The sequence below is a fragment of the Larus michahellis genome, chromosome 1 (assembly GCF_964199755.1).
Source record: "Larus michahellis chromosome 1, bLarMic1.1, whole genome shotgun sequence".
Classification (NCBI taxonomy): domain Eukaryota; kingdom Metazoa; phylum Chordata; class Aves; order Charadriiformes; family Laridae; genus Larus; species Larus michahellis.
In genome coordinates, this window is record NC_133896.1 from 63,457,146 (window position 1) to 63,473,107 (window position 15,962).

The following is a 15,962-nucleotide window of genomic DNA, read 5'->3' on the forward strand; positions in this document are numbered from 1 at the left end:
GTCCAGGTCCCTCTGGATGGCATCTCTTCCTTCCAGCGTGTCGACTGCACTACACAGCTTGGTGTCCTCAGCAAACTTGCTGAGGGTGCACTCAATCTCACTGTCCATGTCACCAAAGATGGTAAACAGCACCAGTCACAATACTGACCCCTGAGGAACACCACTCATCACTGATCCCCACTTGGACATTGAGCTGCTGACTGCAATTCTTTGAATGCGGCCATCCGGCCAGTTCCTTATCCACCAAGTGGTCCACCTGTCAAACCCACATCTCTCCAATTTGGACACAAGGGTGTCATGCAGGACAGTGTCAAATGCTTTGCATAAGTCCAGGTAGATGATGTCAGTTGCTCTTCCCTTATCCACCAATGCTGTAATGCCGTTGTTGAAGGCCACCAAATTTGTCAGACACGATTTGCCTTTAGTGAAGCGATGTTGGCTGTCACCGATCACCTCCTTATTTTCCATGTGTCTTAGCATAGTGTCTTGCACCTTCCCTCTATCACTAGCCTGTCTCCTACTCTTTTGTTGGTATCACTGTTTTGTTTTGGTTTAGGGTTTGGTTTCGTTTTTTTTTTTTTTTTTTTTTTTTTTTTTTTTTTAATTGCCACAGCACAAGGCTACAGATTTTCCTGAAGCTCTACTCTTAGTGATCTACATTTAGCACTGGAAACAGGCTGCAAGGCTAGACTGATAAGGCAAATGGTGTTTAGACTCCAGCAGAGAGCTGAGGACAGGAGCAAGAGTCTCTCCCTGACCACGTTTGTCTCCCACAGCCAGGAAAGAGCATCTAGATTCAGTGCTGGAAAAAACTCCTATGTCCTGCTGCCAGCCACTGAGTATTACCGCTAAGAGCTACAGTTTCCTCCTCAAATGGCAGCATGTCCTCAGGCTAGGAAGTTAACTCTTAGTGAAGACATGGCAACAGAGCTGTCACTCTTAAACTTAATCTCTCTGGCTAAATCTGCAAGCTCTTAGTGAGCACAACTGATACCACAGAATCACAATATTCACCAAAACCCCCAAAGCTTAGGGACAAAAAGTGAGAAGACACACGAGTTCATGAAAGCACAATCTTATACATGTTTTCGGGCATACCAAGCTGATCTGTTACTGCTACTTAGGAACTTAAAGATGCATTGGGTGAAGACAACCTGTTTTATTTTGATTAGAATGGACCAGCATCATGCACAAAACCATGCCTCAGATGAAGCAAGACAGTTCTGTACTAGCCCAAACTTGTATCACCTGGTTCACACTGAAATACAGTTGCCTCTTTTTCCTAACTTGTAAGCACATTTGCATATTCAGAAATAACTCAAACTTGGTGAAATATACACATAAAACATCAAAAAAGTTTAATTAATGACTGAGTTTAATGTGGTATTTCATAATCGTAAACTATTCTTTATATAAAATTATTCCTTGAAATAAGGCGCTCAGACTTGAGAAAAGCCTTACTACAGCTCTGACAAAAGGATTGAGGAAGAGGTGAAAAAGAGGAGAGGGAAAGGAGCAGAAGAGGAATATTGCAGTATATATACTATATTGCTTAGAGAAGAGGGCAAGATAACACATAGGAAAGACAGAAAAGAAAACGCACTGACCAATGCAGGAAGCCATATACTGTGGCCTATTGTAGAAGAGAAAAACAATTTGTGGGACAGCCCCATGACAAGGGCTGTGCCTACAACAGCCAGACAGGGTGGGTCAGAACACACGAAGAAACCAGAGTCTCTCTGAAATCCAGTACCTTCTCTTCAAATTTTACAATGTGGGTAGTACTATGTGCCTAGCCATACCTCATAGGCAGACAACAAATTCACCTTGCTTAACACTGTACATCTGCACAGTTTTCATAGTTTACATTAAACCCTCATTCTCTAGTTCGAAGCCAAACACTAATTTCAATCTTTAACAGTTAAGCAATATTTAAAAAAAAAAAAAAACAAACCACAAATCAGGTGAAAACAACTGCCCTTTAATCTGTTGTTCCCACTGTAAATTTTATGATCTCTTTTGTTCAGCGGGGCAGGTAGAGGGAGGGATGGAAGGAAGGAAAGTGGCAGGGGAATGGAGAGCAACATGTTCCTAATGCCCAGCACTACTCAGTTTATGTTTTCCTCTCTTTGCCAGCAACTCAATTTACACAGGCAGTCACAGTCCAGTGACAGCCGACACCTGACTTACTGCTATGAAAAGCACTGGCTTCACACAGACACTGGCTGTGTTATCCATTCATTTCCACGTCCTCTGGAACCACAGCTTCCCTTCTAAGAGTATGCAACCCCTTGCAAAACAGAGCCTAGACAATGGCTTGTCAGCAATTTCATGTACCAGTTTGCAGTGTACTATTCTACAAGCACATATCAAGGCTCTTCAGTTGTCAGCTCTTAATTGATAAAAAAATCCTGCCTGTAACAGATAATCAAATAGCCAGCAAAAAAATCAGCTCTTCTTCCACGACTCCAGAAATCACTAACGTTGTCAAAACTGATAAACGCTATTTTTTGAGCAGTTTGCAGGCAACGCTTCTTGCCCCTCCTAATAGCAACTAGTCCATCCTCTAGCAAGTCCTCTACACAGGGCCTGATAGCATCAGGGTCCCAACATGAAACACTCACCACAGTGAGTGGGGAGGAAAAGAAACAAAAACCAAAAACCACAAACCTAAGCAATTCTGTGCAGCCTCCCCTTAGCTGCAGGAGGCTGGTACTTGCTCTAAAGCATTCACTGCTGCCAGTAACTTTGATAACATGGAAAACACTTTCCCCAATCTTGCCCTGTTAAGCTAATCAATAATTTTGTATATTACAAGAAATGGAGCTTCCTGCCACCTCCTTACCATTGTAAAATGGTAGATCACTATTTATCCAAGAAAGTTGAAATATTTCTTGAGGTATCTTCATTGTTATAAGACTCCTGAAATTTTTGTATCCTGTATTACTGCTGTAACAGATGTCTTTGTGTTAATCCTGTACAAAACATTCAACACACCAAAACAAATGAGCGTGGCAGAGCACAAGTAGTGATCATGCAACCTCTTTGGCGTCCACACAGGTATTTTTTCAGCTCCCAAATTAACTGTTACATACAGAAAGAGAGAGAGATACACGAAATATTGAGGTTACAAGTATGTGAACAGAAACTGACTCACCACAGTCCTTTGCTTGTTGGGCAGGAAGACTCTAACAATAGGCTTCTGTGGAGACTTAGGGTTATTCCGTGACATATCAGCAGGGTTTTGATAAACCGAAAGGGATGAAGGTGCTACAGAGAGGCTAGAGGAGGAAGATGATGCAACTGTGTCTGTTGAAGCCGAACTGGAGACAGAGAAATCTGTTCCGTTCCCCATGGACTCCAGTAACTGCTGTTCTCTCTGCTGTAGAGCATCTAGTTTGCTGGTGTACTCTTCATAGGCCTGTGAAGGAAAAGCAGCTGTTTTAATGATGTCGTAGCCTCAGACAAAACCAGAGATCTAAATCCAGAATGAACACGAAATAAAACGCGTTCTAAACTAATTCAAATTTCGCAGTAATATGAACAAAATGGTCTGGTCAAATTTTTCAGTAGGACACGAAGAAGAAATGGCATATAATTCATTATATTAAACCTTCTGAATCAACAACTAATTTTTTCTAATAGATTAAATGGATAAGTGGATAAAAGAAATCATAAGCCACAGTTTCAAAGCATCTGCACTAAATAGTCTAATTCAAAACTACATTAAAGACGACAGCAATTTTTACCAAATGTTGTCAGCTGCATTGCCGAATTACTGTACTACAGCTAAATTTATCATTCTGTGGAATGACAGCTAAATACATCTAATGCAATAATTAAGAGAAAGCTGAAATCTGCTTTTTACCTTCTGTATCTGACAACTCACCTAGCTCACTGTTCAACACCTTTCATCTCTGGCACTACTCTTTCATACCAGATGCGACAAAAAACTTTATTTCAGTTAGAACACAAGTAAGTTTGCCCTGTTACAAAGTCATCCATAAAAATGTAAAAGTGATCCTTTGAAACAATTTTTTAACATCTGTATGAGACTTATTTGATTTTCCACCAAGTTTATGTAAAACCTGATCACACACTGACCAAGTTTCTTAAACAATCCAATTCAGTAACGTTATATTTGTCCATTAATTTTTTATTAAATATAGCCAAGTTAGACATTATTGCCAAGCTCTATAACACAAATACGTCATTGGTATATATTTTTGTTTAAAGTTTGTTTTCATCAACTTTGTTTGCCTTCGTAACAAGAAAATTTTGATCTGTATCCAAGTATAAGAATTATTTCTTTAGCATACAAATTAGTACAAAGTATTTTCAAAACTTTGAATCAGTTAAGGAATGTGTGTTTCACACTGCATGAGCATGTCAGTGTTAACCAAGGATGTGTTAGATCCTTACAAACAAGGAGAAACAAACATCTTACAAACCTAACATCTAAGCAGTAGGGAACAGAATTTTCTACTTAGCTCTCCAAGACCAAGATCTATGCTAAGATGCATAAATTTTCAATGCTACAAAGGATATTTATGTTAGGGAAAGATACTTTTTTTTTTTTTTTTTTTACAAGTTGCTTTCCTCAAGTTTTGTGTGTGTAACATGTTGCTAGTTAAATTATAGGAGAACTGAACTGACCAAAAAGTCTGCATGGTCTACATGTGGAAAAGAAACATTAAGGTTAATAGAAAAAATAATCCGCATACAGTAGTGCTGCGACAAATACTACATTTTACCATTAATTTATTTCTCTGCGTAGTGTGTGCAAATTCACCTAACCCAGGCTGGTTTTGTGAAGTAAAGAGTGGTTGGCTCCTCCCTTTTCATCAAGGTTTAGCATTCCTCAGGATGGATTGACGTTCAAAATTTGTGTCATCATACCCTCAGCATTAACACAGAGAATGATAATTTGACAGTAAGGACTAAGAAAGAAAACATATTTTAAAGAATGGTGGTGAACATCACAATTTCAAATTATAAATTTTATGGGTTCCATTTTTAATAAACGGACATAAGTTGCAGGAAACTGAGAACTACTTACTATTTCTTTTGAAAACTGATGATGTCTAGCATTTCACAAGTAGACCCCAAACTTAGAAACTTAAAACCAAAATATTTTCACTCTACCCAATTTCTACTGTCAAAAGTAAATTGAAAGGTTACCCAATTATAAACAATGGCATTTTTTGGCTGTACGGTAACACAAGTGTCTCTCTGACTTCCAGGATCAACTTTTCATGTAAATTCCAGTAAAAGTTCCATGCGTCAAGAATTATTTTCAGTAAACAAAAATTAAGAATCATAAACTGTTACCATTTCACCAATACTTTTCTAAATACTTACTTCCTTTTCTCATGAACATTGCAAAATATTATTTGAACACATGCAACATTACATTGCTTCCCGATACTTGCGGGCTTAGTTCCTTCACAAAATTACACACATCTTTCAAAATACTCAATCCTACAATGTTTACACCGGCAGCTTAATCTGTCACTAATGCAAACTCAAAGTCAAACGATTTATCTTACAAGAATAAACAATGAGCATGGAAAGCTAGGAGCTGCTACTGGCTTTGGGTTCTATACCATTAAATTCTGCGTGAAAAGCTCTCTATTTTTTATGGAGACAAAAGCTCTCAAGTATTATACTGTTACTCAATATCTTAGCAGAAGATCCTGTAAAAAAACATAACGGAACTAGAAATGCATCAGTAGACTTTAAATACATTTTTCTGTCTTAAAAAAATAAATTCTTTTTATACAGAAGCAGCAACAGTACATGCAGCAGAAACAGAACAGCTCCAATAAAATCTTATTTTCACCAAGATTAAGTACTTTGGTGAGACATTGGTTTCAGCTGATGACTACAACCCACAGACCTTACACAGCCAACAGCACCAAGTCAACAGAACACAGAAGTATGAAGGTTAAATTGAAAGAGTATTACAACAGCAAAGCTGACCGATGGCAAGTATTTCTAACTGAAAGAAAGACTATGCCACAGGGTTGGCCTGTCTACAGCAGAGACCTTCAGCAGCACAGCTGTATAAGCAAACAGGCATCAACAGCTACCCAAACCTTCAAGTCACTCAAGGCCCTCGGGGTCAACTATAAGGGTGATTTCTAACCTTGTTTTTCAAAACCAAACAAAAAAACCTTATTTTTACAGTATCTTCAGCATGAAGACGATTCATCAGAATGCTCCAGCAATTCATTAAATTAAGGATTTTAAAGATATTTCAGAAGGAAAAGTTCATGAAATCTAGAATGAAATCCATTCAGTTCACATATTCCCATTAAGAATTCAGTAATGTTCTACAAGAAAACTTAAATCTTGCTTTCAGCTTGATATAGAATATCACAGGAGGAAAAAAAAGAAAAAAATAGGTTGGAAGGTATCGCTGGAAGTCATCTAGTCCAAACACTTGTTTAACACAGAGCTTATTTTGAAATTCAATCAGGTTGCTCAGGGCCTTGCCAAAGCAAGTTTTGAAAGTCTTGAAGGATGGAGACTGCACAACCCCTGGGCAACCAGTTTCAAGTCTCAAAAACCACTAATGATGAAGAATCTCCTCTTATGAAATTCACTCGATGCTATTGATGACGTTGCCTCTTCCCCTTTTGCTGGGGATGTCTGAAGAGAGTCTGTCCCTCTCTTCAGGTTGCAAGAGCCTTCTTAGTTGCAAGTTCCTTCTTAGCCTTGTCTTCTCCATGCTAAACACGACCCCACAATGGGGTGATGCAAGTAGTGAGCAGATGGGTCCCTCTTCATGCTGGCTACACCCTTCCTAATGCAACCCAGCCTGAAGTTTGCTGCTGTTTGGGTGATGGTGGGTTCCTGACAGCTCGGCTCGTTGCTCACCAGCACTGCCCAGTACTTTTCCTGCAGAGCCGCTGCCCAGCCACCCCCTGTCCATACTGATGGGCAGCCATCTTGTCCCAGGTGCAAGGTGCCACGTTCAGCTCTGTCACTATGCTGCTTCTTGTCACGAGGCTTCTGTTCTTCAACCCCTCCAGCTTGTTTATTAGTTGTCAAAAACAGACTGTCTTTAATAACATACATTATCCTCAACAAATGCATTCATTTGCTGTATTGCTACAGGGATCCCATTTAAGTGTGAATTTACAGTATTTCACAAAGTTAAAGGAAAATATACATTTGAAAAGCTGACTGTTAGACTGAAATTGGCACACCTTGTCAATCTACATATGGCTATCTAAAATAGAACAAAAAGCTAATTTTAATTATATTGCATATCAGTATGAACACATATCATATTATAGTCTCATAGATGTGAGAATACTCCTGAGGCTTCAACTAAGCGAAGTGACTAAGGCCTGGTAAACTGCCCAGTCCATATAAAGCATTAGGAGTTGGCATGCTTATATACAATGTATATACATGCCATAATTAAAGTTGCTTCTTATATATTGCAACCCATTGACAATATAAAAACTGACCTCAGAAGTCAACAGAATTTGCATGATATTACACAGAGGCACCAAAAGAGTTCTGTTGACAAGATGATGACATGGGATTTTCTCAGAAATATATGTATTTCTGTATTACGTATTATTTATACTATATTTGAAATTTGCTTTCTTGGGCCATAACCAGGCTATTCATTTGAGTAATAACATCTAAGGAAAGAAAAAGCAACAAGTTCAATGTTATTTTAAAAATTGATCTGGGACAAGACCAAGTAGCAAAATACAGTTTCTCCTTCTCCCGGCCCCCTACCACATCTGGTTAGAAACTCAGTCTAAACTCAAGCAGACCAACTGGTTTTACCATGCTCTCCCCCTTCCTTCATCAATTTTAGATAAATCCACACATCACAAGACTCTTAAAAGCCTAAACTACAGTTTCCTTGCCTTTGAAACCAAGACTGTGTTTCTATTTAAAAGATGTCTGACCTTTTAGGCTGTTGATCAAATGCAAATCCCACTAAGTTAAATGGGAGCTGAAGATAGACAGTAATGTACGTCAGGACTTCTTCATTTAGTAAGACTCCTAAATCTGTACTTAGTCTAACTATAGACACTCCAGTTTTGGTCCAACATATTTGATCAGCATCTGTTAGGAGCCTGGTAAAAATTAATCTGAATTTCCCCTGAGAACCGCCACGTTTTCCAGTGCCTATACACAGAGTTAGCGTTTTCCTGGAATACCACAAACAGTCTGAAACAAGCTGAGATTCAGTACTAAGATCCATTTTGGACTGTATCCGCCTGCTGTTCCAATAAGCATCCTTTAAATCAGCAAAGAGGTAATCTTCTTTAATTAATTAATTTGACCTCCTGTGTGGATTTTTCAGATATACAGGAATAAGGAATGAAATCCTCTCCTGAAATTCACCAGACAAACTCTCAAAAATGGCAACAGTAAGGCCTCTGAATAAGATATGTTTAATAGCCCAGGAAAAGAGAAGGCTAGGGAGAAAAAAAAAGAAAAAGAATCACAGTAGTCGAGGATAAACATACCTCTACTCCCCTGATTCTCATTTTAAATTGCTTCCAAGAGTAGAAGTAGGAAAGAGGATGATTCTTTTAGGACAATACTAGAAAGCTGACTGAGTTTTAAAGCTTATTTTGATGCCGCTATCATTCTATCCATGCATTTGTATACTGTTTTATTTTGTGTGGAGACCGAATAAAAAAAGCAGGCAGCTTGCTCGTGTTCAGTTAGCTGAACTAACCCACAGGTCCACGATGGAACTTCACACCACCCGAAGAACTATTTACATGCAAATGGGCTAATACTGTTCAATTAAGTTCTCACAGATTACGTGTTGGTAGATAACACTGTACACAAAACTAGGAGACAAGAAGGACACACAATGCATTTTGGAAGTTTAAATAAGTAAGACCTCCCTGGACAGTCATTACAAGTCTACAAAGGCTAACAAATCTTATTAAGTCATTTAAGCACCATCTCTCCTTTCCAAGTTTGAGCTGACTGGTTTTGGCTAGTTCGGATCTGTACAACCCATTTCAGTTTGTGAACCACATTTGTTGCCAATGCTAAGTTGAAATGCACAGATCTTTATTCTCCTTTCCTTAACTTAGGTTATCCTCTTCATCAGTACTTTGTTGGTAGAGACAAAAAAAAAAAAAAAAAAAAAAAAACCACAACAAAACAAAACCCCTAATTCTGATGGTCATTACAGAAGAATACACAACTGCATATTTTAATCGTTTTTGCTAACTGAATCCCAGCTTTTCCCAGTATCATAATACTAGGTTTCTTTGCAATACAGATTTCCAATATTTACAATGCTTAGACAAACCCTTAAGAAAAGGGTTTTTCCACAGTGAATCATGAACTGTGTATTTTGGGAAACAGCACTTCAAGGACAGATGTAACACGCTAAGAAATTATGTGGGAAGACAAAAATCACTGATGTTTTCAGCTGCTGTGATACAGAGTGCTTCCAAAAAGCATGGCAAAACCTACCGAGGAGCTCCTGCAGCCTCTTTTCCAGAAGAAAAGAAAAATGCTATTAGTGATATTTCTACATCTACTGAGTCAAGCAGTTATTTCAAATATTTGACAGTGATTTCTAGGAGTCTGTTAGATCTGAGATACATGCTCACACAAAGGGGATGGAAGAAGTTAAGAACTAGGATTACCTAAGAAAGAATTTTAGCTATAAGCCATTTTTAGATTTTAATACAGCCACTGCTTACCACGTTTATTATTTCTTCCCACTGGAACAAACAGAAAAGTTTTCCTTCTGATCATACCAGAGAACACTGATAAGATTCCTGAAGCTATTACTAGTTATAACAATTAGAAGAAAATCATGCGGTTAATGACAAACCTTCTTTTCTTTCTTCTGTTCATTTTCTTTCCTACCCCTGTACCTTATACACACACTCAGAAGTACCTCTGCAGCTTTGCTCTCCTTCCTCAGGCCCTACTTTCCTGCCCAGAGAGGAGAAAGACAAGCCACCCGCTGCGCTCCAGCTTCGTGCTACATTTTCCGCTCCTGAGCAGCTGTATCCAAAGCAGCCTGGGCAGGCTTACACGCACTACTCCCGATGCTGTACAGTCACCTTTTTAAGGCCATCACTGAGGAGTGATGGGTCAAGGCAGGGAGATACCCCCAAATCCAAGTATCCCCTCTTGCAGGAATAATTAAATATATGCTGAATTCAACAGAGCACACGTCAATCACTTTTGGTATTTCAAGAAATCCGTTCCTCTTTCATAGTCAATTGATGAATCCTGAAATGATGGCTGCGACAATAGCTGTCAGTTTTAAAGTTCTTTTGATGTAAAATGCATTGAACCCCCCCATAACTAAAAAAAAAAAAGTCTGCCACAAAAAAACATTTTGTCTTCTCTCAGATGAGCACAGAAACAAAAGCCCGATAGCGTCTATTTTCTTGACCAACTATATAACTAAGGCATAAATCCTTTTTATTTTTAAATGAGGTGTATGTTTTATATTCAAAACACAAATAATTTTACTACATGCTTTGAATGCTCAGTTTTCAGAGTTAATTTTCTTGTTCAATTCTTCCGCTTTCCTTTGCATGTTTCCACTCCCCCAACCTCTTCTTTTCCATTTTTAATTGAAATGCAGTTTTGTCACCAATTTCAACCACAACTGTACTTGGACACGTCTACAGAGGCAGCTCCAGCACAGTCCAGGAGCTAGCGCAAGGTCTGTGTAAGGTCTGTGAGCGTGAGCAGTTAGTAAGATATGTAAGAAACAAAGGATATAAAGCCAGACAAGTACAAAAGAACTCAACAAATCCCTTTGTACCGAAACTCTACAGGTCAGAAGATGGATGGATAGCTGTCAAGCTTTTCACAGGTATACAAAAAGGCACGGTTTTGCAGAAAGTACTACAAGAACAAACTAGATGTTTACAACAGTGAAAGGAAATACGGGTGAAAGCAAAAGTGTTCATTTGCAGGTACTTGGCTAGCAATTAGCTTTGGCTAATTCCAACTTTTGCCAAGAGAAGCAAACAACAAAGCAAAAAACAACAAAGAAGCACTCGAGAAAATCAACAGGCACAAGGTGCAGAAGTCCTTAAGAGTCGCTCACATTTTATGGAAGATGCAAAGAGATCAGAGCAGCGGAAGGAAACAAAGGGAAGGGTGATACAATTCAAGTAACAGACTACCAAAATTAGCTATACAGATTCTGGGTAAAAGCAGGACAATATTGCACTTTACAGCCAGAAATAAGACTTCATCAAAACAAACAACATACGAAAGTCAGAAGAGGATGGCCAGAGTATAAGTTACATGACCTTCCTGTTCAAGCACTATGGAGATACACAGACCATAGCATCAAGACCTAGACAACAGCCTAGGCGTGAAAGCTTGGAGGGAAAGAGGGGTCATGCACAGAAGTCAGTGATGATGCACAGGTACAGGACTGAGCAGGCCCAATATCACACAGCAGCTCTGTTAATAGGGAGTTTGCTATTTCTAACCCCTGTTAGAAGGATGAGTTATCTATTGAACCACTTAAGCTATCCATGTGTATTCTACGTGCTCTCCTGTTCTTCTTATTCATATCAAAACTGTATTTTCTTACTTCCACATTTCCTAAGAGCAAATGTGTTCTTCCACACTTTAATCACACTACAGTCAGAGCTTTTTACATACAGCTTTGTCATTTCATGCTGCAACCAGGGTTGTTCTGGCCCTTTTTCTGACAGGTGGAGGAATACAGAAAGTCAAAACGTTAGCTGTAGCACTCACAGATTGGGTTCAGGTAAATTGCTGCAAAGCAAATTCTGACAATAGAAAGCAACCTCTGTTCTTGACCAAGCCAAAAGCAGCCAAAATATGGGAAATGTACAGAAAGGATGCACCAGACAACTGCTGTTAGATTGAAATGAACAGCCAAGGGTAGACAGTAATCTTGCTTATGACTGTATCAGGTACTCTGTAGCGTATTTCTTCTACATCCCCCCCTTTAGTTCTACAGTCTACACACTAAACAAACGACAGGTTTGCAGCATTTAATCCTAGTCACTGCAATCAATCCATTTGAGGATGATCTAATCCAAGCTAATGACCATCCAAAAAAGAGAGTTCCTCTTCTCTCTCACGCCATTTTCTAGGTTCTTGGCTCACAGCTGCAAGCTCTTCCTCTTCCCTAACCTTAACCACAGACCTGGGGCTCAACAGACTTCATGATCAAGTTCAATCTACTAACCGGATAGCAAACTAATGCAACAAAACCAGAATATTTTCCTTCCAGGTTAGTGATTCCAAGTGTCTTAGCCGTTACTGGTACTGCAAATACCTGAACAAAGGTTATTAGAAGAATCACATAGCAAAGAGCTGGGGAAAACAAGGCTTCTTGTTCCAATGGTGGCGGGCTTTTTCACAGGACTCACTCTCTCATGGGATAATTCAACTGAAAAAGCAGAATCCCTGTCACTCCCACCTTCTTCCCAATGGCTTACTGCTCCCTAGTCAGCATCAGCACTACTTGTCACAAGACTGGCCTCATGATCCAGCAGAACTCACTGCAGCAGACGAACACCCCGCTCTGTCTTGCGGGGCTTCCCTACTATGCTGATGAGCCACAAATGCAGTTTCATCTCAGGAGCACATGGAACCATTGAACTTGCAAACCTACTTTATGCTCCAACTATTTCAGACTTACCAGACTCTTTACACTATCGTAATCATTTCCTAGTACACACTTATGACTGTAAATACCCTCTTCTCTACCAATGAACTGGAGAATAATCTAAAAGCTTTCAGTGTGGGGATCTCAGTTTTAATTTAGACACAAGCAAGTGAAAAAGGCTATAATGAACTATGGATTTCCCTACCTGAAATCCAGACTTAGAGCAAATTAAGCACATTATTATTGCAATTTGATCCACAATCTGATGAAACCAACATACACGTGGCAATATTAACCCAGACATATGAAATGAACCAGCTCGTGTGAAAACAGAGGTGTGTTTATATACCATTGAGTGGTTAAAATAGTGATTAGCACTCATTCAATACTCCCATTTCACATTAGCAATAAGTAAAGCAACTGTAGAGGGCCTCATTTGACCTTAACTGTTAAGGATGTTATGTCAACATTTGTATAATCAAGCTAGTGCCCTGCTCTGACATATTAAGATAAAAAGCTAGAGGTACCTCAAATAATGAGATCTTTATTTTTAATTACCCAGTGCCTTTAGGCAGCAATTACAATTAAAAAGACTACAAAAGAAGTCTAGTTGACCTCCAGTTATTTCAATACTTGAGAGAAGCAAGAAAAGGGCAGGGTTTGGAGCAAGTGATACCCACTCAATTTCTAACAGATGTAACTTATGGACGCAACCCTTTTTTATGCTTTTAATGGTCCTATGTCAGTGCAACTTTATGAATCTGGAGTGATGAAAGAATACAGAAATTTAATTTGTAGTTAGTTAGTTTACAATTAAACACAGCTTAAAAATATTACTTCGCCCTACATTTTTATGTATTACTTTAAAAATTTCCCTTCTACTCATAGCATTTTTTGGATGCTACATGATTACTTGTCAAAGAGAAAAAACATGAAGTCAAATGCTTTAAAGGCAATGCTAGTCTTTTAAGATGTTTTCATGTGTATGTGTTTGCTTTTAACAACACATTATTCTATTATACACACACAATCTCTCTTCCCCCCCCCCCCCCAAAAAAAAAACCCCAACATTTTACATTTCAATTCCACCAACATAACTATTAGACCATGCCACTGATCTTCCCCTACTGATGCATATGAGGAATCCCATGCAGTTCCTTTCCATCTCCAGGGAAACAGTTCAGTTTCTAATTCACAAGGAGAATATTCTCTTTTACTACAGGTATTCTCAGGTTTAACATAAGATGCTTCATTTAACATTAAGATAACGCATCATTAATCTAACCACATTCATGTGAACGTAAACTTACCTCTAAATATATCGATGGTGGGTTATGCTCTCCTCCAAATTTGTCTAACAGTGCCTCTATATGTTCTTGTGTTAATTTAATCATCTGTTTGATATTCCACACCTAAAACAGAAAATTAAAAATTTTCATAATCAAAAGGAGCCTAGAGAATTTGTCCCAAACCAAAAAAATTACATTTTCTTGATATCTAATAACAGGAGTCTGTAATAAAAGTATTTTAATTGTCAGTAAAAGAGTGCACAAAGCTGTCCTGTTCACCCCCTGTCAGTAAGGCGCAGCTTGCTTACGAGATAAACAGAGAAAGATTAAATTTGGTTTTAAAATTCAGGAACCATCGAATAAACACGTTTAAAGAACAGTTTATTTTTCATGTTTATCAAAACCATATTAAGTATTTCCTTGCAAGACTTTGCGACCCAATTTCTACAGCACTACAGAGTTTAGTGAAGGAGTTCTATCAAACCAAATATGTGTAAACAACATTCACAAAACCTAGACCTAGTCTTCTGTTTGCACGGTGCTTCCTGATGCTCAGAGGGAACATCTTGTGTTTCAGTTTGTGCCCGTTGCCTCTGCTCCTGTCACTGGGCACCACTGAAAAGATTCTGGCTCCGTCTTCCTTTCACTGACAATCATCTCTGTGGCCCTTCACTGGACTGTCTCCGGTATGGCCATGGTTCTCTTTTCCTGGGGAGCCCAGAATTGTCCTCAGCAGTGCTGAGTAGAATAAACACATCAGATGAGTTTCCAAATACTTTTTTTTGAAGATGGATAATGAGTAAGTTCCCTGCTCATATGTTATTTTCTATTTTGTGCCGTAACGACAACCTTGCTTCTCTCTTCTTTTACAGTAAAGATATAGAAAAATATAATTGAGCAGCAGTAATATGCACAACAGAAGCATGTTATTTAGGAGATGTTGGCAAGAGAATCAAACAGCCTCTAACAAGGGCAGAAATCTTCCTGCTAAGTAAATATCATGACAAAAGCAAGAACTGACTAATGAAGAAAATAAAAAATTTTGAAACTTAGTGCCAACTACCAGGCTACGGCAAAAAATGTCTTCACCAGAAGAAGCTGAAGTTCTAGTGGAAGTCTAGTGGAAGACAACATCGCTCAGAGGAGCTGAAAATGGTGCCCTGAATTACCTACTATACATCTGTGCACCAAACCAAGAGCCTTTCCACAAGTGAATCTTACAGGCAAACTTAATCTGGATTTCTATCATCTTCAAAAAGCTATTCACACAGTTAAAAGTACGCTGAAGGCAGAAGGAAATTTATCAAAGTCAACCATAGCAACAAATCATTACTTGTTGCTCACAGAAATGGAAAACCTATTTTGTGTGCCATATTCATCAAAAGTCTTCTGACAAGCTGGAAAAACTTTCACAATCCTACTATAGACTAGCATCTTCTACCCTTAATCAAGTAGGCTCAAGAATACATATGCCACGGCAAATTTCCAAGCTTCAGAATTTCCCTTTAAGTGGCAAATTCTACTTGTTTTACTTAAACAAAACTTACCTTCTGCCTTCCCGTATTAGTGAATATGCTGATGCACAGTTTTTGGTGGTCCAGAGCATTGCTTAACTAGATAGCTCCTTGAGAATCAACCCCTGTGCAAATATATTGCATCCTACTACACAGGATCTGTGACTACTTCCATTCAATTGAAGGAACTCAAGCCTTTTCCTAACTGGAATTCGGAACTAGTGCTCTGCGCAAGTGACCCCATGCGACTCAAAAACATCTGCTTCTACACTCCACAGTGCCCACAGCTTCTACCTCACCAAAAACCCACCAGACTTGTTGCACTTACACAACCAGCGGAGCCAGCAACTTCAGCCTCTCTTTTCTCCTCTCTAACTTGCTTGTTCAGTTAAGTTACTCCAGCTAAATTCACATCACATGCACCAGCCCATCCTTACAGACTTCTAGCCAAGACACATTCCCATCATCTCTGTGGAAAAAACCCTGAAACACTTGGTTCTTAAGAATTAAGTCTCTTGAGTTCAGTAG

The 15,962-nt window shown here is 38.9% G+C and overlaps 1 protein-coding gene across 5 annotated transcripts in view; it reads right to left on the minus strand.

Annotated features, from left to right (window-relative positions):
- The window catches only part of BRAF (B-Raf proto-oncogene, serine/threonine kinase), an 81,249-nt gene that overhangs the window by 52,366 nt on the left and 12,921 nt on the right, over nucleotides 1-15,962 (minus strand). For 4 of the 5 annotated variants that reach the window (XM_074582465.1, XM_074582460.1, XM_074582487.1 and 1 more), the window contains exons 2-3: nucleotides 13,942-14,043; nucleotides 3,158-3,421 (exon numbers count right to left, since the gene is read on the minus strand). In XM_074582465.1, coding sequence (XP_074438566.1) covers nucleotides 3,158-3,421; nucleotides 13,942-14,043 — 366 coding nt within the window. The remainder of the gene's footprint in view (nucleotides 1-3,157; nucleotides 3,422-13,941; nucleotides 14,044-15,962) is intronic. The other variant, XM_074582479.1, reaches the window with a different exon arrangement.